This window comes from Rhinolophus hipposideros (assembly GCF_964194185.1).
Source record: "Rhinolophus hipposideros genome assembly, chromosome: 22".
In the NCBI taxonomy this organism is placed as follows: domain Eukaryota; kingdom Metazoa; phylum Chordata; class Mammalia; order Chiroptera; family Rhinolophidae; genus Rhinolophus; species Rhinolophus hipposideros.
Genome location: NC_138068.1, coordinates 8,303,866 through 8,319,534, shown reverse-complemented (window position 1 = coordinate 8,319,534; position 15,669 = coordinate 8,303,866). Strand labels below are relative to the sequence as shown.

At 48.2% G+C, this 15,669-nt stretch overlaps 1 protein-coding gene across 1 annotated transcript in view; it reads right to left on the bottom strand.

Moving 5' to 3' along the window:
- The window catches only part of ATP9A (ATPase phospholipid transporting 9A (putative)), a 112,867-nt gene that overhangs the window by 13,476 nt on the left and 83,722 nt on the right, over positions 1 to 15,669 (bottom strand). The window contains exons 16-23 of the mRNA XM_081033292.1: positions 11,358 to 11,450; positions 10,060 to 10,143; positions 8,864 to 9,034; positions 6,337 to 6,435; positions 4,144 to 4,233; positions 3,891 to 4,035; positions 2,993 to 3,057; positions 88 to 243 (exon numbers count right to left, since the gene is read on the bottom strand). Coding sequence (XP_080889418.1) covers positions 88 to 243; positions 2,993 to 3,057; positions 3,891 to 4,035; positions 4,144 to 4,233; positions 6,337 to 6,435; positions 8,864 to 9,034; positions 10,060 to 10,143; positions 11,358 to 11,450 — 903 coding nt within the window. The remainder of the gene's footprint in view (positions 1 to 87; positions 244 to 2,992; positions 3,058 to 3,890; positions 4,036 to 4,143; positions 4,234 to 6,336; positions 6,436 to 8,863; positions 9,035 to 10,059; positions 10,144 to 11,357; positions 11,451 to 15,669) is intronic.

Sequence of the window (15,669 nt, the reverse complement as noted above, 5' to 3'; positions counted from 1 at the left end):
GTCATAGCTCCAAAGTGTAGCCTCACTCCCAGGCTTTTTCCAGGATAGCCATGCGCACCTGTGCAGAGGTGCCAGCTGCCAACCCACCTGCATGGTGCTAATACAGAGGCTCCTATGAATCACGAACTGGCTGAGGGCCGCTGAGCGCTTGTAGCTGTTCCGGCCATGGACCATGAGCAACCGGCCAAGATGCTTAAACTGAGTGATGGAGAAGTCTGCAGCCAAGGAAGCCTGTTTTCCTTCCTAAAATCCGATGAAATTGGGCACCGTTAGAAACACAAGAAGAGGTCAAGGCACACAGAGTTTGGTTTTGCTTTTAATTGAAAAAGCAAGACACTGGAAGAAGATCTTTGAAGAACTTCAATAAAGAGATTCTTTGGTTCCAAGCTATACACAGTTGGTGGTCCAAGTCTACATTTGATTTTTAAAAGAGGAATTTAGTTAAATAAAAAACATTTTTAATCACAGACAGTTATAATTTGGAGGTCAAGTGGATCTAGTATTAAGCCTTGAGGGGAAGGCCCACCCCATAATGTGTTTGAGAAGTGAAGAATCATTCAAAGATAGGCGTTTTATAACACTTGGTTCCCGGGGAGGGGGTGGGGAATCAGACGCTACTAACAATACTAGTAGTAGTGGAATATTCCTGAACATACAGCTTTGCACATTTATAGAAGTGGAAGTCACTTATAGTGCAACCATATAATGGAATTTTATCATTGTAAAAGGTACACAATGGATGCCACTCACAGGACTGACGGATATCAGGGCTTCCTGATATGATGTGACAGGAAGACCCAAATTCCCTATAGGTAGGTGCTCCTCACGCCAAAAACACAGCACCTGAATCCAATCACTCTAATCACAGATACCATGGGGCATTCTACAACCATCTCAAATCCTTCAACAGTATCAACGTCATCAAAAACACCCCTCTCCTCCGCCCCCCAAAAAAGTGTCTACACTAAAGAAGATTTAAAGAGACATGAAGACGTGCTAACAAATGTAATGTGTGATTCTTCATTGGTTCCTGGAGATATTTAAAAAAAAAGCTTTTTAAGGACGACTGGGGAAACTGGACTATGAAAATTATGTAATATTATGGTTTCAACATTACATTTGGCAGGGGGTGGGGGGAAGATGATGTTATTTTCTCTGTATAGAAGAACGTCCTCGTCCTTCAGAGGTCCATGCTAAGGTATTTAGGGTTAATGTATCTGCAACTGCCTTTCAACTGATTCAAGGGCTGAGGGGAGGAGACAGGGAAGGTGACACATGTTAATAACTGGTAAATTGAAGCAAAGAGTAGATTGGTCTTCATTGTTCTATTTCAACTTTTCTGGAGGAGTGATGTTTTTCAAAATAAAACGTTTGAGGGAAGGTAAAAAATGATGGATCTGTATGTTCTGATGTAGAAAGAAATCCAAGATGTAACAGATTTGAGCAAGATACACTATGTTTTTAATTTAAATTATACATGAAAATAAAACATATATAAGATATGTGCATATATATGTATGTGTGTATGTACATAGGTATATGTGCACATACATATATATACACGTGTATGTATGCAGTATATACATACCCATAACCAATAATACACATATAGACAAAAATTCTGGAAGACTAACCAATATTACTAGTTTGATGCAGCTATCTATAAGAAAGGACATATTTTACCCATTTCTAAATTATTTTAATTCTTTACCACTTATAAGTGACCACTTACTCCTTTTAGACTCCAAAATCAAAGGAATCCTAATATAATTTTAAGAGGAAATGTTTTAGTTCTACATAGCAACATGTAAAGAAGTCTATCTATTAAACTCTGTGTGTTTCTTAAAACCTGCATTAAAGGAATCTACACAGATTTCAGACATAACATCTCATTCAAGGATCGTTTCACTCTGCCACTTCAAATAAATGCCAACTTCGAGGAGAACCCCAAAACCAGAAAGGGTGGAAAAGGAAAAAAAGGCCTACGGACTCGCCAAACTCATGACAATATGGAACAAAATGTAGACGGGAACATCTCTGGCCCTCACTCAGGGCCACTGTACTCTTACTTTACACAAAGTTCTAACAAAGTTGGTGACCGATATTCTTGCCGAGAGTCATTTAGAGGCGGCAGAGTAAACTACCAGAGGCAAGCAGACAGTTGACAAGGAAGGAAACAAAAAAACTACGTTCGAACACACTGGAAATAATAGCAGCTGCCAAGACCTTTCAGCGAGGGGCAAATCATGCCACATTCTTCCATAATCCCCAAGAGCACAACACACACACTGTGATAACTAATGCTTTTACTGACAATGCCACCACCAAGGAAAAATTTGAAGTCCATTCACCATACCCTAAGAATAGAGCAAAACACTTTCTTTTTGTAATTTAGGTTTTTGCAAGCAAAAAAAAAAAAAAATCAGCATGTGTCTGTAAGACACAGTGATATGGATTCTGACTTTCAGATAATCAAAGTAGGTAATTAGGCTACATGGTTTCTTCGGCTTTGTACTTCTAGTCTAGGACTTCCAGAGGCATTAAAGCTGTATCTTTGAGGGAAGAAGAAACTGCAGCTGGTGGAGCAGAGCAGGTCCCAGACCAACGATACAGCACCCAGCACTTTCACACGAAGCGCTGGGCTGTGTCGACGGGCAAAAAAAAAAAAATAACTCTCCAGAAAATCCACCAAAAGAACGTTTTATTCGGGAGAAGAAAAAAGAAACAAAGCCACCAAGGAGTGTGTATATGCATACTGGCCAGCCGGTGTCCCAACCAGCCGCCCACGTGGAAAAAAAGCCTCAAGACCAACATGGCTTCCCGCTTGATTCACATCCCTCCCCAGAAAATTACCACAAAGTTCAACAAGAAGTCAAGATTAGAGAGTTAACAAGGGGCCCGGCTCCACCCTGGTCCTCCCAGCTCCATGGTTACGCACCTTAAGATGCCAGTTCACTTTTATCAGCCGCGGGCACCCCCGCTCACTACTCACCTTTCCCTCCACGCCCACGCCGCAGTCAGATTCCTGGATCATACTGACATCATTGCCTCCATCACCTGTGGGTTACCCAGACCAGAGAGAAAGGCAGGGAAATTGGGGAGAGGCAAGAAATAGGACTCCCACATCTCATTCTTACTTTCAATAATCGTACATGTTTTCCGTGCAATGAATGCTTGCTAACTGCTTTTTCTGCACTGCTCCCTCCATTTACCACACTGACAGCCTGAGGTAGTCGGGTTCCTGTTTTACAGGTGGAGGAGTAGAGAGTCAGAGGGACCAGGACACTGGCCGAGGGTCCCAGCCATCGATCGGCGGCAGGGGGCCCATGTCCACGCCCCACCAGTGCCACAAGCCCTGCCTCTGAGGTGGGCTGAGTCATTATTTATCAGCGATAACCCACACCGCACTTTTGAACATTTATTGGGCACTGTGGCGAGCACTTTTTAAATGCTACCCCATTTAATCCTCCCAAGCACGGCTGGAGGAAACCCCTGGAATGATCCCATTCGACCCATGAGCAGACTGAGGCTGAGACGGGTGAGGGAAGCCACTGGGCACCGAGCCAGGAAAAACCGGCCGAGAGTGGGACCCAGATCTAACTGCTCCATGTGTGTGGTCTTCACCCCTCTGTCATGCAGCATCCTGTGTCTCTGGAAAAGGAAGTGCAAGCTGAGGAGAAAAGCCCTCGGGCACACTTCTCTCCTCTTTCTCAAAGGGAAAGAGTAAAAATAATAATTATAGCAAAAACAGAGCCAAGTCTGTGGGGGAAAAATATGACCTGAGTAAAGTGGCCTGGGGAATGTGAGGAGCACAGCAGCAGAATCCAGTTATCCTTACCGAAAACTGATCCATCACATCAGCGGAACAGGCCGAGCCAGCCGCCACCTACCTACTGCACAGGTGAGCTTTCCAGTGCGTTCCTGGAGCAGGCGCACGATCTGGGCCTTCTGGGTGGGGGCGCAGCGGCAGCAGACCACCGCTGGGCACTGGCAGGCCAGCTCCATGAACTCATACTCGTAGTACTTGAGGCAAACCTTTTGAGGGAGGAAGGGAGATGGGTTAGCCAAGGTCATTTCCCCCAGGGCAGCAGGAAGGAGCCTGTGCTCCTAGGAGGACCCGCCTGGCGGGGTCCCTGCGCCCACCTCCAGCGAGTCTCCAGAGATGACCAGGGCGCAGTCGTGCTTCCTGCGGAAGGCGTTCAGCTCAAGGTGGGCCTCGCCACGGTTCGTCACCTGGAAAGGAAGAGAGGGGTGAGGAGGCTTTGCTCTCCAGAGATGGTAGAACAACAAACAGTGGCTTCCTGGAACCAGCGTGAAGACAATGGCCATCCCAGCCAAGGACCCCTATGCCTTCCCTGCCACCAGACCGACAGCCAAATTAAATCCTGTTTGTTATGATTCTGTGGGAATTGGGAGAGCCTATATACCAACCATCACCTTGCATTTCCCCCAAGACGGCCGTGATCCACATAATAAAATAAGAGCTAAAAATGACTGCACTTTCATTCTGTGCCAGGCCCTGTGCTCAGCACTCTTCACAGATTTTCCCCATTTATTTCTCACAAGGACTCTACGAGGTGTGTAATAACAGCTCTACTTTACACTTACGGAAACTGAAGCAAGGGCAAGACTTGTTAGTCTGCCTAACACAGCTAGGACGCCATGGAGCAGGCAGGCAGAGAAGCCAGGCATCTGGCAGGGGGGCCGGCTTTTCTATAAAGGGCCAGATGTTAATTAACCACTGGAGGCGTTGCGGACCTCACAGTCCACTCCACCTAAGCAGCCTCAGACAGTACGTAAACAGTGGGTGTATGTGTATTTCAACAAAACTTTATTTACAAAAACAGGTGACCAGCACACGGGCCATAATTTGCAGTCGCTAAATTTTAGAACATACAGTCGATTCTCATTATCTGCAATACCATTTTTCCCTGAAAATAAGACCTAACCAGAAAATAAGCCCTTGCATGATTTTTCAGGATGACATCGCCCTAATGTGTCTTTTGGAGCACAACTTAATATAAGACCTGGTCTTATTTTGCAGGAAACACGGTAGCTATGTTCTACAAAGTTGCTGTGAGCACAGAATTAGCAAGCACCAAACCTTTGCTCGTAGCGGAAAAAAGGGTAGGTTCCTGCAATACAACTCATGCCTGAAGGAAGCTTATCTCGTGTTTTCTCTGAGGCATCACCTCCCTCCTGCACTTAGGAACACTAGCCAGCACTTTGGCCCTGTGCTGGGGGCCATTTTAAACTATGAAATCGCTAACAAAAAGCACAAAAATGCCAAAAAAAAAGGTGGCACTAAATACGCCGTGAAAAGGACTCTTGCTTACAGCATGAGAGCTGAGACAACACAGCAGGGTGTCACCTTGTCTGACCTCAGCTGGGAACGTTCACGTCAGGCAACTAAGACTTTTCACCGTTCAGCACGTGTCCACAAAGGACTCTGAAAGCACCTTGAGTATCGATTTTCAGGTTACAAATAAATTGTAGTGAGTAGATAAATTTGCAAATGTAGAATCCACGAATAATGAGGATTGACTGTATCTGCCTCTGCACAATGCTGTGTGTGTTATTCCCAAAACTGCTGGATTTCTTGAAGCTTCTGTGTGCCATGGACCAACGGCAGGGATAACAGCAGGCCCCCATAACATCTAGAGCCTGGGCAGTTGTCCGGCATGGTGGCTCAGATTTCAGTTAAGTGGGACAACTACATCCTGCCCCGGGGTGGGGACACAGTGCTCCTCACCCCCCAACTCAACAAGGCCAATCACAGCCCTTGACTCCCAGCCCCGGCGTAGCACCTAATGCCTCCTGCGCTGTGTGGACCAAGTGCTAGCCCAAGCGCAGGAAATTTCTCCTGTGCCCACCCAAAACACCTCCTTCTAAAGGCTCCCAAAGGTGTTCCTTCAGGAGGCAGACAGGCCAATATCTGTGATCTAGAATTTGTTTCTTATGCAAAGACTTGGCCTGCAAGGGCTCAGAAAAACCCTGGACTCATACATACAATTTCACGGGCATGAGCTTATCTGCACCCTTCCCGCTGATCGTGCCTAACTTTCCTCAGCTTCTCAAAGGGACCACGACTCCCAGTAGGTGAAGAAAATGGTGGTAACACAGGGCTGTAACAGGGTTCTCCGGAATCACCACCGGAAGGAACCCTTTAGCCTCACGTGGGTCATCCAGTAATGCCACCCAAACCGACGATGTGAGCCCTGACACTAGGTGGTTAACACACTTCCCTTTCCCGTCTTTAGGGGCCCTCTCGAGGTTGAGGTTACAGGGCAAACTACAGCAGCACCCCACGAGGCCCCAACGCAGAGAACACTTTACCAGTCGAAAAACGTGGATGTCTTGGTTTCTGGTCACCAGATGTGCGTTCTTCGCTGTGCATGTAGCTGTCTCCAGCTTGTCCCCCGTCAGCATCCAAACCTGAAATTACGGCATGAGAGGGGCCAGGCCCTCTGTTAGTGTTTGAGGGCAGCGTGTGTCACCTTCGTCGGCTGAACTTGATATGTCCCATTTACCTCCTCAAGGCCCAGTGTCCCCCACACAACACAGGAAACACCCAGTTCCCGGGCTTCAGGACACTGAGTGACCACTGCTGGGGGTCAGCAAACGTGCTGCGACACTCAGAAAACCGTTTGGCTGCACGCTTAAGCAGACATCGTGAAGCTCGGCTTCTGACCTTATAACCCTCCTTCTGGGAATTTTTCTTCAAGCAATAAATAATCTCAAGGAAGGAGAAGCTGTATGGATGAGGGGTCACTTCCATGTGCTACACGCAACACTGATTTGTCTCGTTACATATGGTCTCGCTACCTGGTTGGAGGTCTGTGAGGAATCTCATGGGCATTAAGCCGAACAAGAAAACGCTGGTGATATACCTGCCAGGTTCTTCCACGCCTTGTAACAGATCACTCTGAGTGTCACTGCTGTGGGCTCAGAGAGGGTAGGTGACTTGCCCCTGAAGCCACACAGCTAGCAGCTGTCCTGACCAGAATCCAGGTCCTCAAAGTCCAAATGGAATGTGCTTTGTGCTCTGCTGGGTTCACCCATTAACCCTTCCTGCTCCCGGCTCCCGGAAGGGAGGGGCCTTAGAGTCATCAGACAAAGGAAATTTGGGCGGTGAGGGAAGTATAGGAAGACAATAACAAGGCAGGTTTCCCGAGTATTCACCATGCCAGGCACCCATCAAGTGCCACCCATGTTTGATGTATTTCACCTTTGTGGGAACTTTGAGGCAAGAAACAAAAGCATAGAGAAGTCAAGCCACTGGCCAAGGGCCACAGAAGTTGTCAATGGAGAGGCAGGACTTGAACCCAGGCAATAAGGAGGCGAGGATGAAGGCACCAGGCCCTTCCTGAGGGCCTTGCCTCTGGATTTAACCCTGGTGTGTGCCAGCCTTTTCCCTCAACGTCCCATCTGGCCTTAAAAACAGTATTGTTTTAAGTGATCCCAGTTGGGTACTAGTTTTCAGAGTTTGCTGTTAAGAGAGCAAACAATGGGAAAGAAACTGAAGGCTCAAGTTCTAGAAAACCATGGAAAGTCATCAGTCCCACGCAGCAAATGTCCCACGTGGGGACAACAGGAAGGGCACTGCAGGTAAATGCCCAGTCCCAGCTCCACACTTCCCAGTATAAGAACCTGAAGCCACCTCGCTTGGCCTCAGTCCCTACATCAGGGAAATGGGCTGAAATGCAAAGTTTCCAAGTTTTAACCCTTTTCTGGCCTGTGAGAGATCATACCTTAGACCCTAATTATAAACTACCCTGACCCATCCCCAACACTCTCCTTCCCCTCCCATTTAACGGAAACCGGAAGGAGAAGCCCAGTCCACACTCTGTGTCCAAAACATGATTCCTTTTGGAAAGAATGGTGTTGAAAAGAAGAAAAACCTCAGGACCAAGCCAGAAAAAGAAAACTGGAATCTCCAAAACTCTGAGAGGAGAGGTCTGAGAAATGAGCAGCAACAAATTTTAAAGACCACAATGCAGCAGAAACTGGCCCTTCTGACATCAGACTATTTCTCCAACAAGGGGATCTTGCTGGTAACTTCCTGTGAGCCAAAGGTACGTGACAGAATTTGGTTTACAAAAGTCCACGCCCACACGCGTGTGAGACCCCCCAGACTTGACCCTGCCTGGAGCTCCTTTATTACTACAGGCCTGATCCACATACCCACAGAGCCCCGCTCACACACGTTTTTTGCCAAATGCAGGCCCGAGGACGCCACCGAGAGCTGCTTCTGGGCGGGGTCAGGTGACACACAGACACATGTTCTCAGGAGCTTCAAGCCACTGAGTTTGCTGGTCCCTTTGCTCGGATCCATTAGATGTAGTCTGCTCCTCAGACGCCCTCTACTGGCCTCTCCTGATTCAACGAGTGGAGATACATTTTGGTCCCATACAGCAGAGTAGACTGTCAATATGGCCGTCAGTTGGGGCAGGCAGTCACCCCACTAGGTGTTCATTCATTCACCCAGATCAAAAGAAAGACAACTGGCTGGCTGGCCGGTCACTCAACAAGAATATAATGAATGCCCCAAGCGTGCTGGACGTGACTTGGTACTTAGAGGTAAGGAGATGCACGTGGGCCTGCCTTCATGGAGCCTGGCCTGGTGAGAGGGGACAGGCAGTAAAAGAGAACACATGTCTCCAAAACCAGGGCTCTCAGGGTGGGAAGTGACCACACTGACCCATGTGAGACAGGGCTATAGGTCACGGCCCCTGCATTCTAGTACAACTTCCGGCTCTCTGCCCTCTGTCATGTGTACACTCTGCTGACGGGATACCCGGTGTGATTCTGGGACTCGTTTCCGCACGGCGGGTTATTTCAGCAGCCAGCAGGCTCCCCCTACCTTGATGCCGGCGTTCCTCAGTGTCTCCAGGGTGGGCCGCACGTCCGCTTGCAGCTGGTCTTCCACTCCGGTCAGGCACAGGAGTTCCATCTCCATCTCCAGGCTCTCGATCACAGTCGCCACTTTGAGAGAGCGGTCGTGCACACTCAGCTTGGCCTGGACATAGCGGGCCTGGGACACACCAGGGGACACAGTCACAGCTTAGGGTGGGGCGGTGCGAGGCAGACTGACATGTGGGGTGGTCCTCGAAGGGAGGAAACGGAGGCTTCCGGCCTCCTTCCACGTTCATCAGCCCACACACTGCAGTTGGACCGACCCAAGCTCCACCCTGGCTCTGCACCCCCCTGTTGTGCAACCTCCAGATAAAGTCGCTGAACTTCTCCTGAGCCTCAACTGTTTCCACCCATGAAACAGCAATCACAGCCCCTACCCCGTGGGGTTGTTGTAAGGATTGGCCCAACTCAAGATCTCAAAAAACAGTAGGTTGTCCCACACAAAACTGACAACTTAGTAATCAAAAACCCTTGACAGGGTTTTCTAAAGACGAAGTCCCATTTCCTAAGACCATCGACCCAACACTTCTGTTTATCCCCTCTTTATAGTATAGGCAAAGACGAAAATCAAAACCCTCTAATGGACTGACTCAAAACTTGTGCCTTTAATAGAAAGGGAGGTGGAAATGATCAGGACTAGGACTCCTTTTAAATAAAACTTTACAAAGAACTCAAACACATAAAAGACATAGACCCAAGCAGTTTCTCTGGGTGGAGCTGGACAAGAGCTCCGGAGCCTATCCCCCAACCTCACCCTGTGTGTGTGTGTGTACGTACATATACACAAGGTCATTATAGATATTGGTAAGTGCAATGAAGAAAGTTAAACAGGGTGACGGGAGGAAGTGATGAGTTGAGGCTGCCTTAGATGGGGAGTCCAGGAAGACTTCTCAGAGGAGGTGGCATCTGAGCTGAGAGCCAAAGGAAGCGAGGGGGTGGGCCATGGAGCTCTGGGAAGAAAGACAGAGTTCCAGGCAGAGAAAAGAGCAAGTACGAAGGCCCCGGGACGGATGTGAACCTGAAGTGCTCAGAAATGAAGTCAGCATGGCTGGAGCAGAACGAGCGAGGGGGAGATAGGAGGAGATATGACTGGAAAGGTGGGCGGGGCTGAAAAAATAATGGAAAGGTCACAGGACCACTTACTTCAAAGTCTTGATACTGCTCCTCTGCTAGAGATTTCTTTGCCACGACGAGCACACGCAGCCCCTCCCGGGCCATGTTTCCACACTGAAAAGCAGATGGCGGTCAGAGGAGAGCCACACTAGTTCCTGACTCTCACTGAGCGGGGCTGGACACTGAAGTGGACAAGCCGCTCCCCAGGGGACAGCGAAATGGCAAATCAGAACACTGCTTTCCCCTAAAGCAATCTACTCCGAGGTGGCCACTGAGGGCCAAGCACGGCCTGCACATAGTTCCCTGTAACTGGCATACGACACGTTTCGAAATTTTAATCAATGTTTTAAGATTTCACAGACAAATCTGGCTTTCTGGCTTGTTGGGAAAACTGAACCTCTGAAAAAACCAGGGGGCGCTTTCCCAAATAACTATGATCAATAATGGCTGAAACGCCACTTCCATGCCAGAAAACATAGTTGTCAAGGGGACAATATGCCAACCCGTTTCACACACAAGCTTCAACCCTGTCAGAAAAAACATCTCCCGGCCAGTTTCATTCATGTGAGTTACCTGCCTGGCCCCAGTCAGCACTTGGGTTTACAACTCACTAACTGAAAATACAATATTAATGAATGCAACAAGTGAATTTCCCCCCGTTGGAGCTGAGAGACGAAATACAGATGGTCTGATAAACCTGAGTGGTCCTGTCACCCCTGTGACAAGCAGGCTGTGACGTGGCCCCAAATGATCCCCACCTTCTGGTACTCACACCTTTGTATAATCACCGCCTTTAAGTATGCGCTGGACCTAGTGACTTTTTCCCAACAAACAGAATGTGGTGCAAGTGAGGGGAGGTCACTTTCGAGAATAGGTGACTTCCGTCTGTTCACCCTTTCCTGCTCCCTCACGTGCTCACTCTGACAAAGCCAGTTGTCACACTGTAAGCTGCCCTATGGAGAGGCCCACATGGCAAGGAAATGATGGCCTCCAGCCAAGGAGCTCAATCCTGCCCACAACCTCCACTGAGTGAACTTGCATGTGGGTCCTGCCCCAGCTGAGTCTTCACATGAGACCGCAGCCCCAGTCAACCCCTTGAACACAGCATGTGAGAGACCCTGAGTAGAGGACGTAGGCAAGCGGTGCCCAGATTTCTGGCCCACAATAACTGAGAAGTAAACGTGTGCTATGCTAAGCCACAATGTTTTGGAGTGACGTATTATATGATGGATAACAAATACAGCAACCCACCTCCCCTACACCATGGAAGGGACGGCCTCCAGAACGTGCTACCAAGGCCCAGTTTTCCCTCCCCACGTAACACTTACCTCTTCCTCCAGCCAGTCGTTGTACTGTACGATGCCAGCCATGACGACGTCTGCTCCCTTCATGTAGAATGTAATTTCTCCAGTTGATTCATCCTAGAGAGGGAGGCCGGAAGGCATGAATAACCGAGAGGAACACCCACTCTCTGCGCCAGTGCCCGCTTCCCATGACAGATGGTGTACAAAGTGTACTTAGCAGACGCCAGTGTTTTCACTTGGCCAGAGATAAAAAGCAAGAGAGGGGGCCTCACTCTGGGTCAAAGGCCGCAGAAAACAGAAGACAACGCAAAGCATCTGAAAAATTATTAAATGATAAAAGCAAGATCAAAAGGATTTTTAAGAACTTTGTTTTTAAAGTTGTTCCCATTCCAACAGGAACGGACTCCCACGCTGTAAGATCACTAACTTTATATACTGGACTGACAGTATCACCCAACTGCGGTCCACCCGAAAGCACTGGAAAGTAAGATAATTATCTAGATCAGGATTTCTCAGCCTTGGCATCATGGACATTTAGCTGGAGAATTCTTTGCTGGCGAGGTCAGCCTGTGCCTTACGGGATTTTTTTGCAGCACGTCCCTAGCCCTATACCCATTAGATGCCAGCAGCACCGCTGGGGTGACAACTAAAATATCTCCAAATATTACCACATGTCCCCTGGGAGGCAAACTATCTTAGTTGAGAACCGATGATCTAGAAAATTCCAAATCTCTCTGTGTACCTGAGGACTTTAGCTAGAGATCAGGTTACCTGGATTTTCAGTTGGCACTGACCAGATTTTTTGGGGAGTGGGTAACAAACGCTTGCACCTGGCACCAGCTCCCGGCTGATTCCCTATTTGACAAGCTACTTCCTTTCTCTGAACCTCAGTTTCCTCATCTATAAAACAGGCAAACTAACAACTCTTACTGCATAGGTTTTTGTGGCTTAAACAAGATCACAGAGCACGTAGCAAAGGGCCAGAGACACAGAAAATGTCACTCAGTGTAACCATTCCTGTTCAGGTGACAGTAACTCCCAAGTCCCTCAGTCATACTGTATGTGGAGAATGAGGCTAATTAGCCCAGAGGTTCTCAGTGGGGCAATTCTGCCTCCCAGGGGACATGTGGCAATGCCTGGAGACATTTTTGGTTGTCACAACTGGGGAGAGGGAGGCAGGAATCTAGTGGGTGAAGGCCAAGCATGCAGCTGAAAATCCTACCGTGCACAGGACGGCCCCACAACCAAGAATCATCCAGCCTCATATATCAGTGGTGCTGAGGCTGAGAAATTCTGGCTTTGAGGAATGATGGTGAAATCGCTGGTTTTCATCCCATGATTCCTTCCTCGATCATGCGCGTCACAGGGAGGCCGGAGGCAGTCGAGATGGACAAGGGAACTGAGCATGGCATCACCTCCTGCCTAAATTTTGCTACTCCAGGAAGCCCAGAATGCAAGCCTGTCAACTCTTCATTGAATACGAAATAAAGACCCAAAGCCAAATTAGTGGTACAGCGAGCGTCCTCTTTCCAAACAACTTTCAAATGCCCTCTCATCACTGACACTCTTTTAGAACAACATGCTCACTCATGAAAGCCCCCGCCAACCACAAAGAGGCACCTGCGTTTTGAAAGTGTTAGAACTGCACGCTTTATCTCTGACAGATCGTGCCGAGGCTTGATCTGAACGTGGGGTCTGAACATGAAAGCATCAGAGGGCTTTTTTTTCCCTTCTCCTTCACTCAAATGGTGCTGAACAACATAGCTGTGGGAAATAAGGTCCCTTCCCCAGCTTCCTCTACTCCAGAAGGGGCTCCAGAGAGCTTAGACATCTTGTCCAATATAAATACTATATTGACTGTCTCCTCCCATTAGTCATTTCCTCCCACCGAGTTCATCACAAGGTTACTTCGTTCCCATATTATGGCAAGATGACGCTATAAATTTACAGAGATCTGCTGGCTGTGTTGCATTGTTTTGGGGCCTCATCTTTTTCCACTGTGGTCTGATTCTGGCACCTGTTCAAAGGCCTCTTCTATTCAAACAATGACAAGTGGATGACCTACACCAATGACCCGACTTCATTCCACGTGGGGAGGGCAGTGGAACATCTTGTGCACAGCAGAAACAAAACGGGCAACACGGGCTCCCTTCAGAAAGGATAACCGCACGAGCCCCGAAGAAACTGGCTTCTCTAGCCCTCACCGACCTTCTCAGAAGACCAGACCTTGCTTTGTGAGTGCAAGAAGATCCTGCCAAGTCCTGCCCATGCGTTCACACATGTTTAAGGAGGTTGGCGAACGAGGCGAGAGCAAAACCCTGTCAACAGTCACGAAACCAAACCAAGAGATATTTAATACCGAGTTCAAACTTCCTCGCATCAGGTAATGGCCAGTTATTTTCCAGTAACAGATGAGCTATGTGGACACGTGAGAGCTGAGTTCTCATCCCCAGCACAGTGAACAATGGCGGTGGATCATTCTCTATTAGGGGACTCTCCTGGCCTGTACCCCCTAGATGCCAGCAGCACCACCCTCTGAGCTGTGACAATCAAAAGCATCTCCAGGTACTCTCAAATGTCCCCTGGGGGCACGATGGCCCCAGGATGAGAGAACCCAGAGTGAGATTTGTGCAAGGTGGAGAACTGGTCCACACGCTCTGCATGCTGACTTCCACCCATCAAAACCAACGGCAAAGAGGGAGGCAGGTCAGAAAACAAGGAAATTTATTTAGCAAAACAGTATGCATTTCATTAAACACGGGCTAGCAAAGATGGATGCTCACAGATGTATCTTTAGCAGTGAGAAATGAAAAACCACCTAAACATCAAAAAAAAGAATAAATAATGTTTTCAACAAAACACCATGCACATAAAAATCATAAAAACCACATTTAATGATATGAGAACGTTTTCAATATAATTCAGTGATGGGGAGGAGAAACCCTTTATATAGAGTTCAATGCCAATTTCATCAAAATGTGTGCAGGTATTTACACTCATATATGCTTAGGGAAACAATGAAGGGAAATTTTCCGAAAAGGTAAGAGTGGCTATTTGGGGGTAGGAAAATAAAGATGAATAGTTTTGATCCCCATCTTTACATATTCATTTCTTCTAAATGTCTTCACAGAATGTTTTGTTTTGTTTTGTTTTGTTTTTTTAGTAACCTGGGAAAGGGGACTGCTCACTGCAAATAATGGTAGATTGGCCCATTCGACAGTATCCTGTACTTCCAGGCGTGAGTCCTACTCTTGCTGTGGGCAGACAAGGGGTCACATCTCATCAAGTATGATGCGTGTCTGGGAATGAGAGACCTTTAAAGGAAGGGCGGGGACACTGCTGCCCACTGATTCTAGGATGGCTGACACTGGGAACTCTTCCGTGATGATTCAACCATGAAATGACTTCAGCAGAACCCATGGCCCTCGAACTTGAAGACATAAAGGCTGGAACAAAATCGAAGTAGGAGATCATGACTCTAATTCCCCAGGAAACACCCACCCGCAGGATTTATGCTGCTGCTTCCAGCCCACGGATGTTCTTGACATCAGATGTGTACTCAAGATACGGTTTAGAAGCCAGGGGTCGGGCCAGGTGGGGACCATGGGAAAAGCAGCAGCCGCGTGAGAGAAAAAGCCCCCTTGCCGCCCCAGCGTGCGTTGCCAAGGACATAATTCCCGAAAGTTCCTACTGGTATCAGGGACATAAAAGTCCCTTACCGTGTCATTGTCAGAATACGTTCATGCTGTTGTCACTGGATCATCAGAACCGCGGCTCAGGGAGCTGTTTCAATCTTCTACCCGGGGAGGCAGCTTCTAAAATGGATCCAGTGACCCCCACCTCCTGGTATTCACACCCTTGTATGGCGCACTCCCACTGAGCCAGGAGTTGGACCCAGTGAGTTGTTTCTAATAACAGTAAGGAAAACATGATGGGAGGTCAGTTCCGAGATGAGGTTACAAGAGACTGTGGCTTCCATCCTGCTCACACTCACTTGCTCACTTTGATGAAGCCAGCTGACCCAGGAGCTGACCCACGGACAGGCCCATTGCAATGAATGAGGGTGGCCCCTGGCCAACAGCCAGTGAAGAGCTAAGGCCCTCAGCCCACGAGGAACTGAATCCTGCCAACAACACTGATTCTATCTGGAAGTGGATCCTGCCCCAGTGGAAGCCTGGATGACTGCAGACCCAGCTGAGCCTCACCCAGACTCCTGGCCCACACACACTGTGAGACAATATGGTACCTCCTGTCGTTTTAAGTTGCTAAGTGGAGGGTGATCTGTAACGCAGCAATACGTAATTAATACACTGCCCCATCATTACTCTAGGTGCTC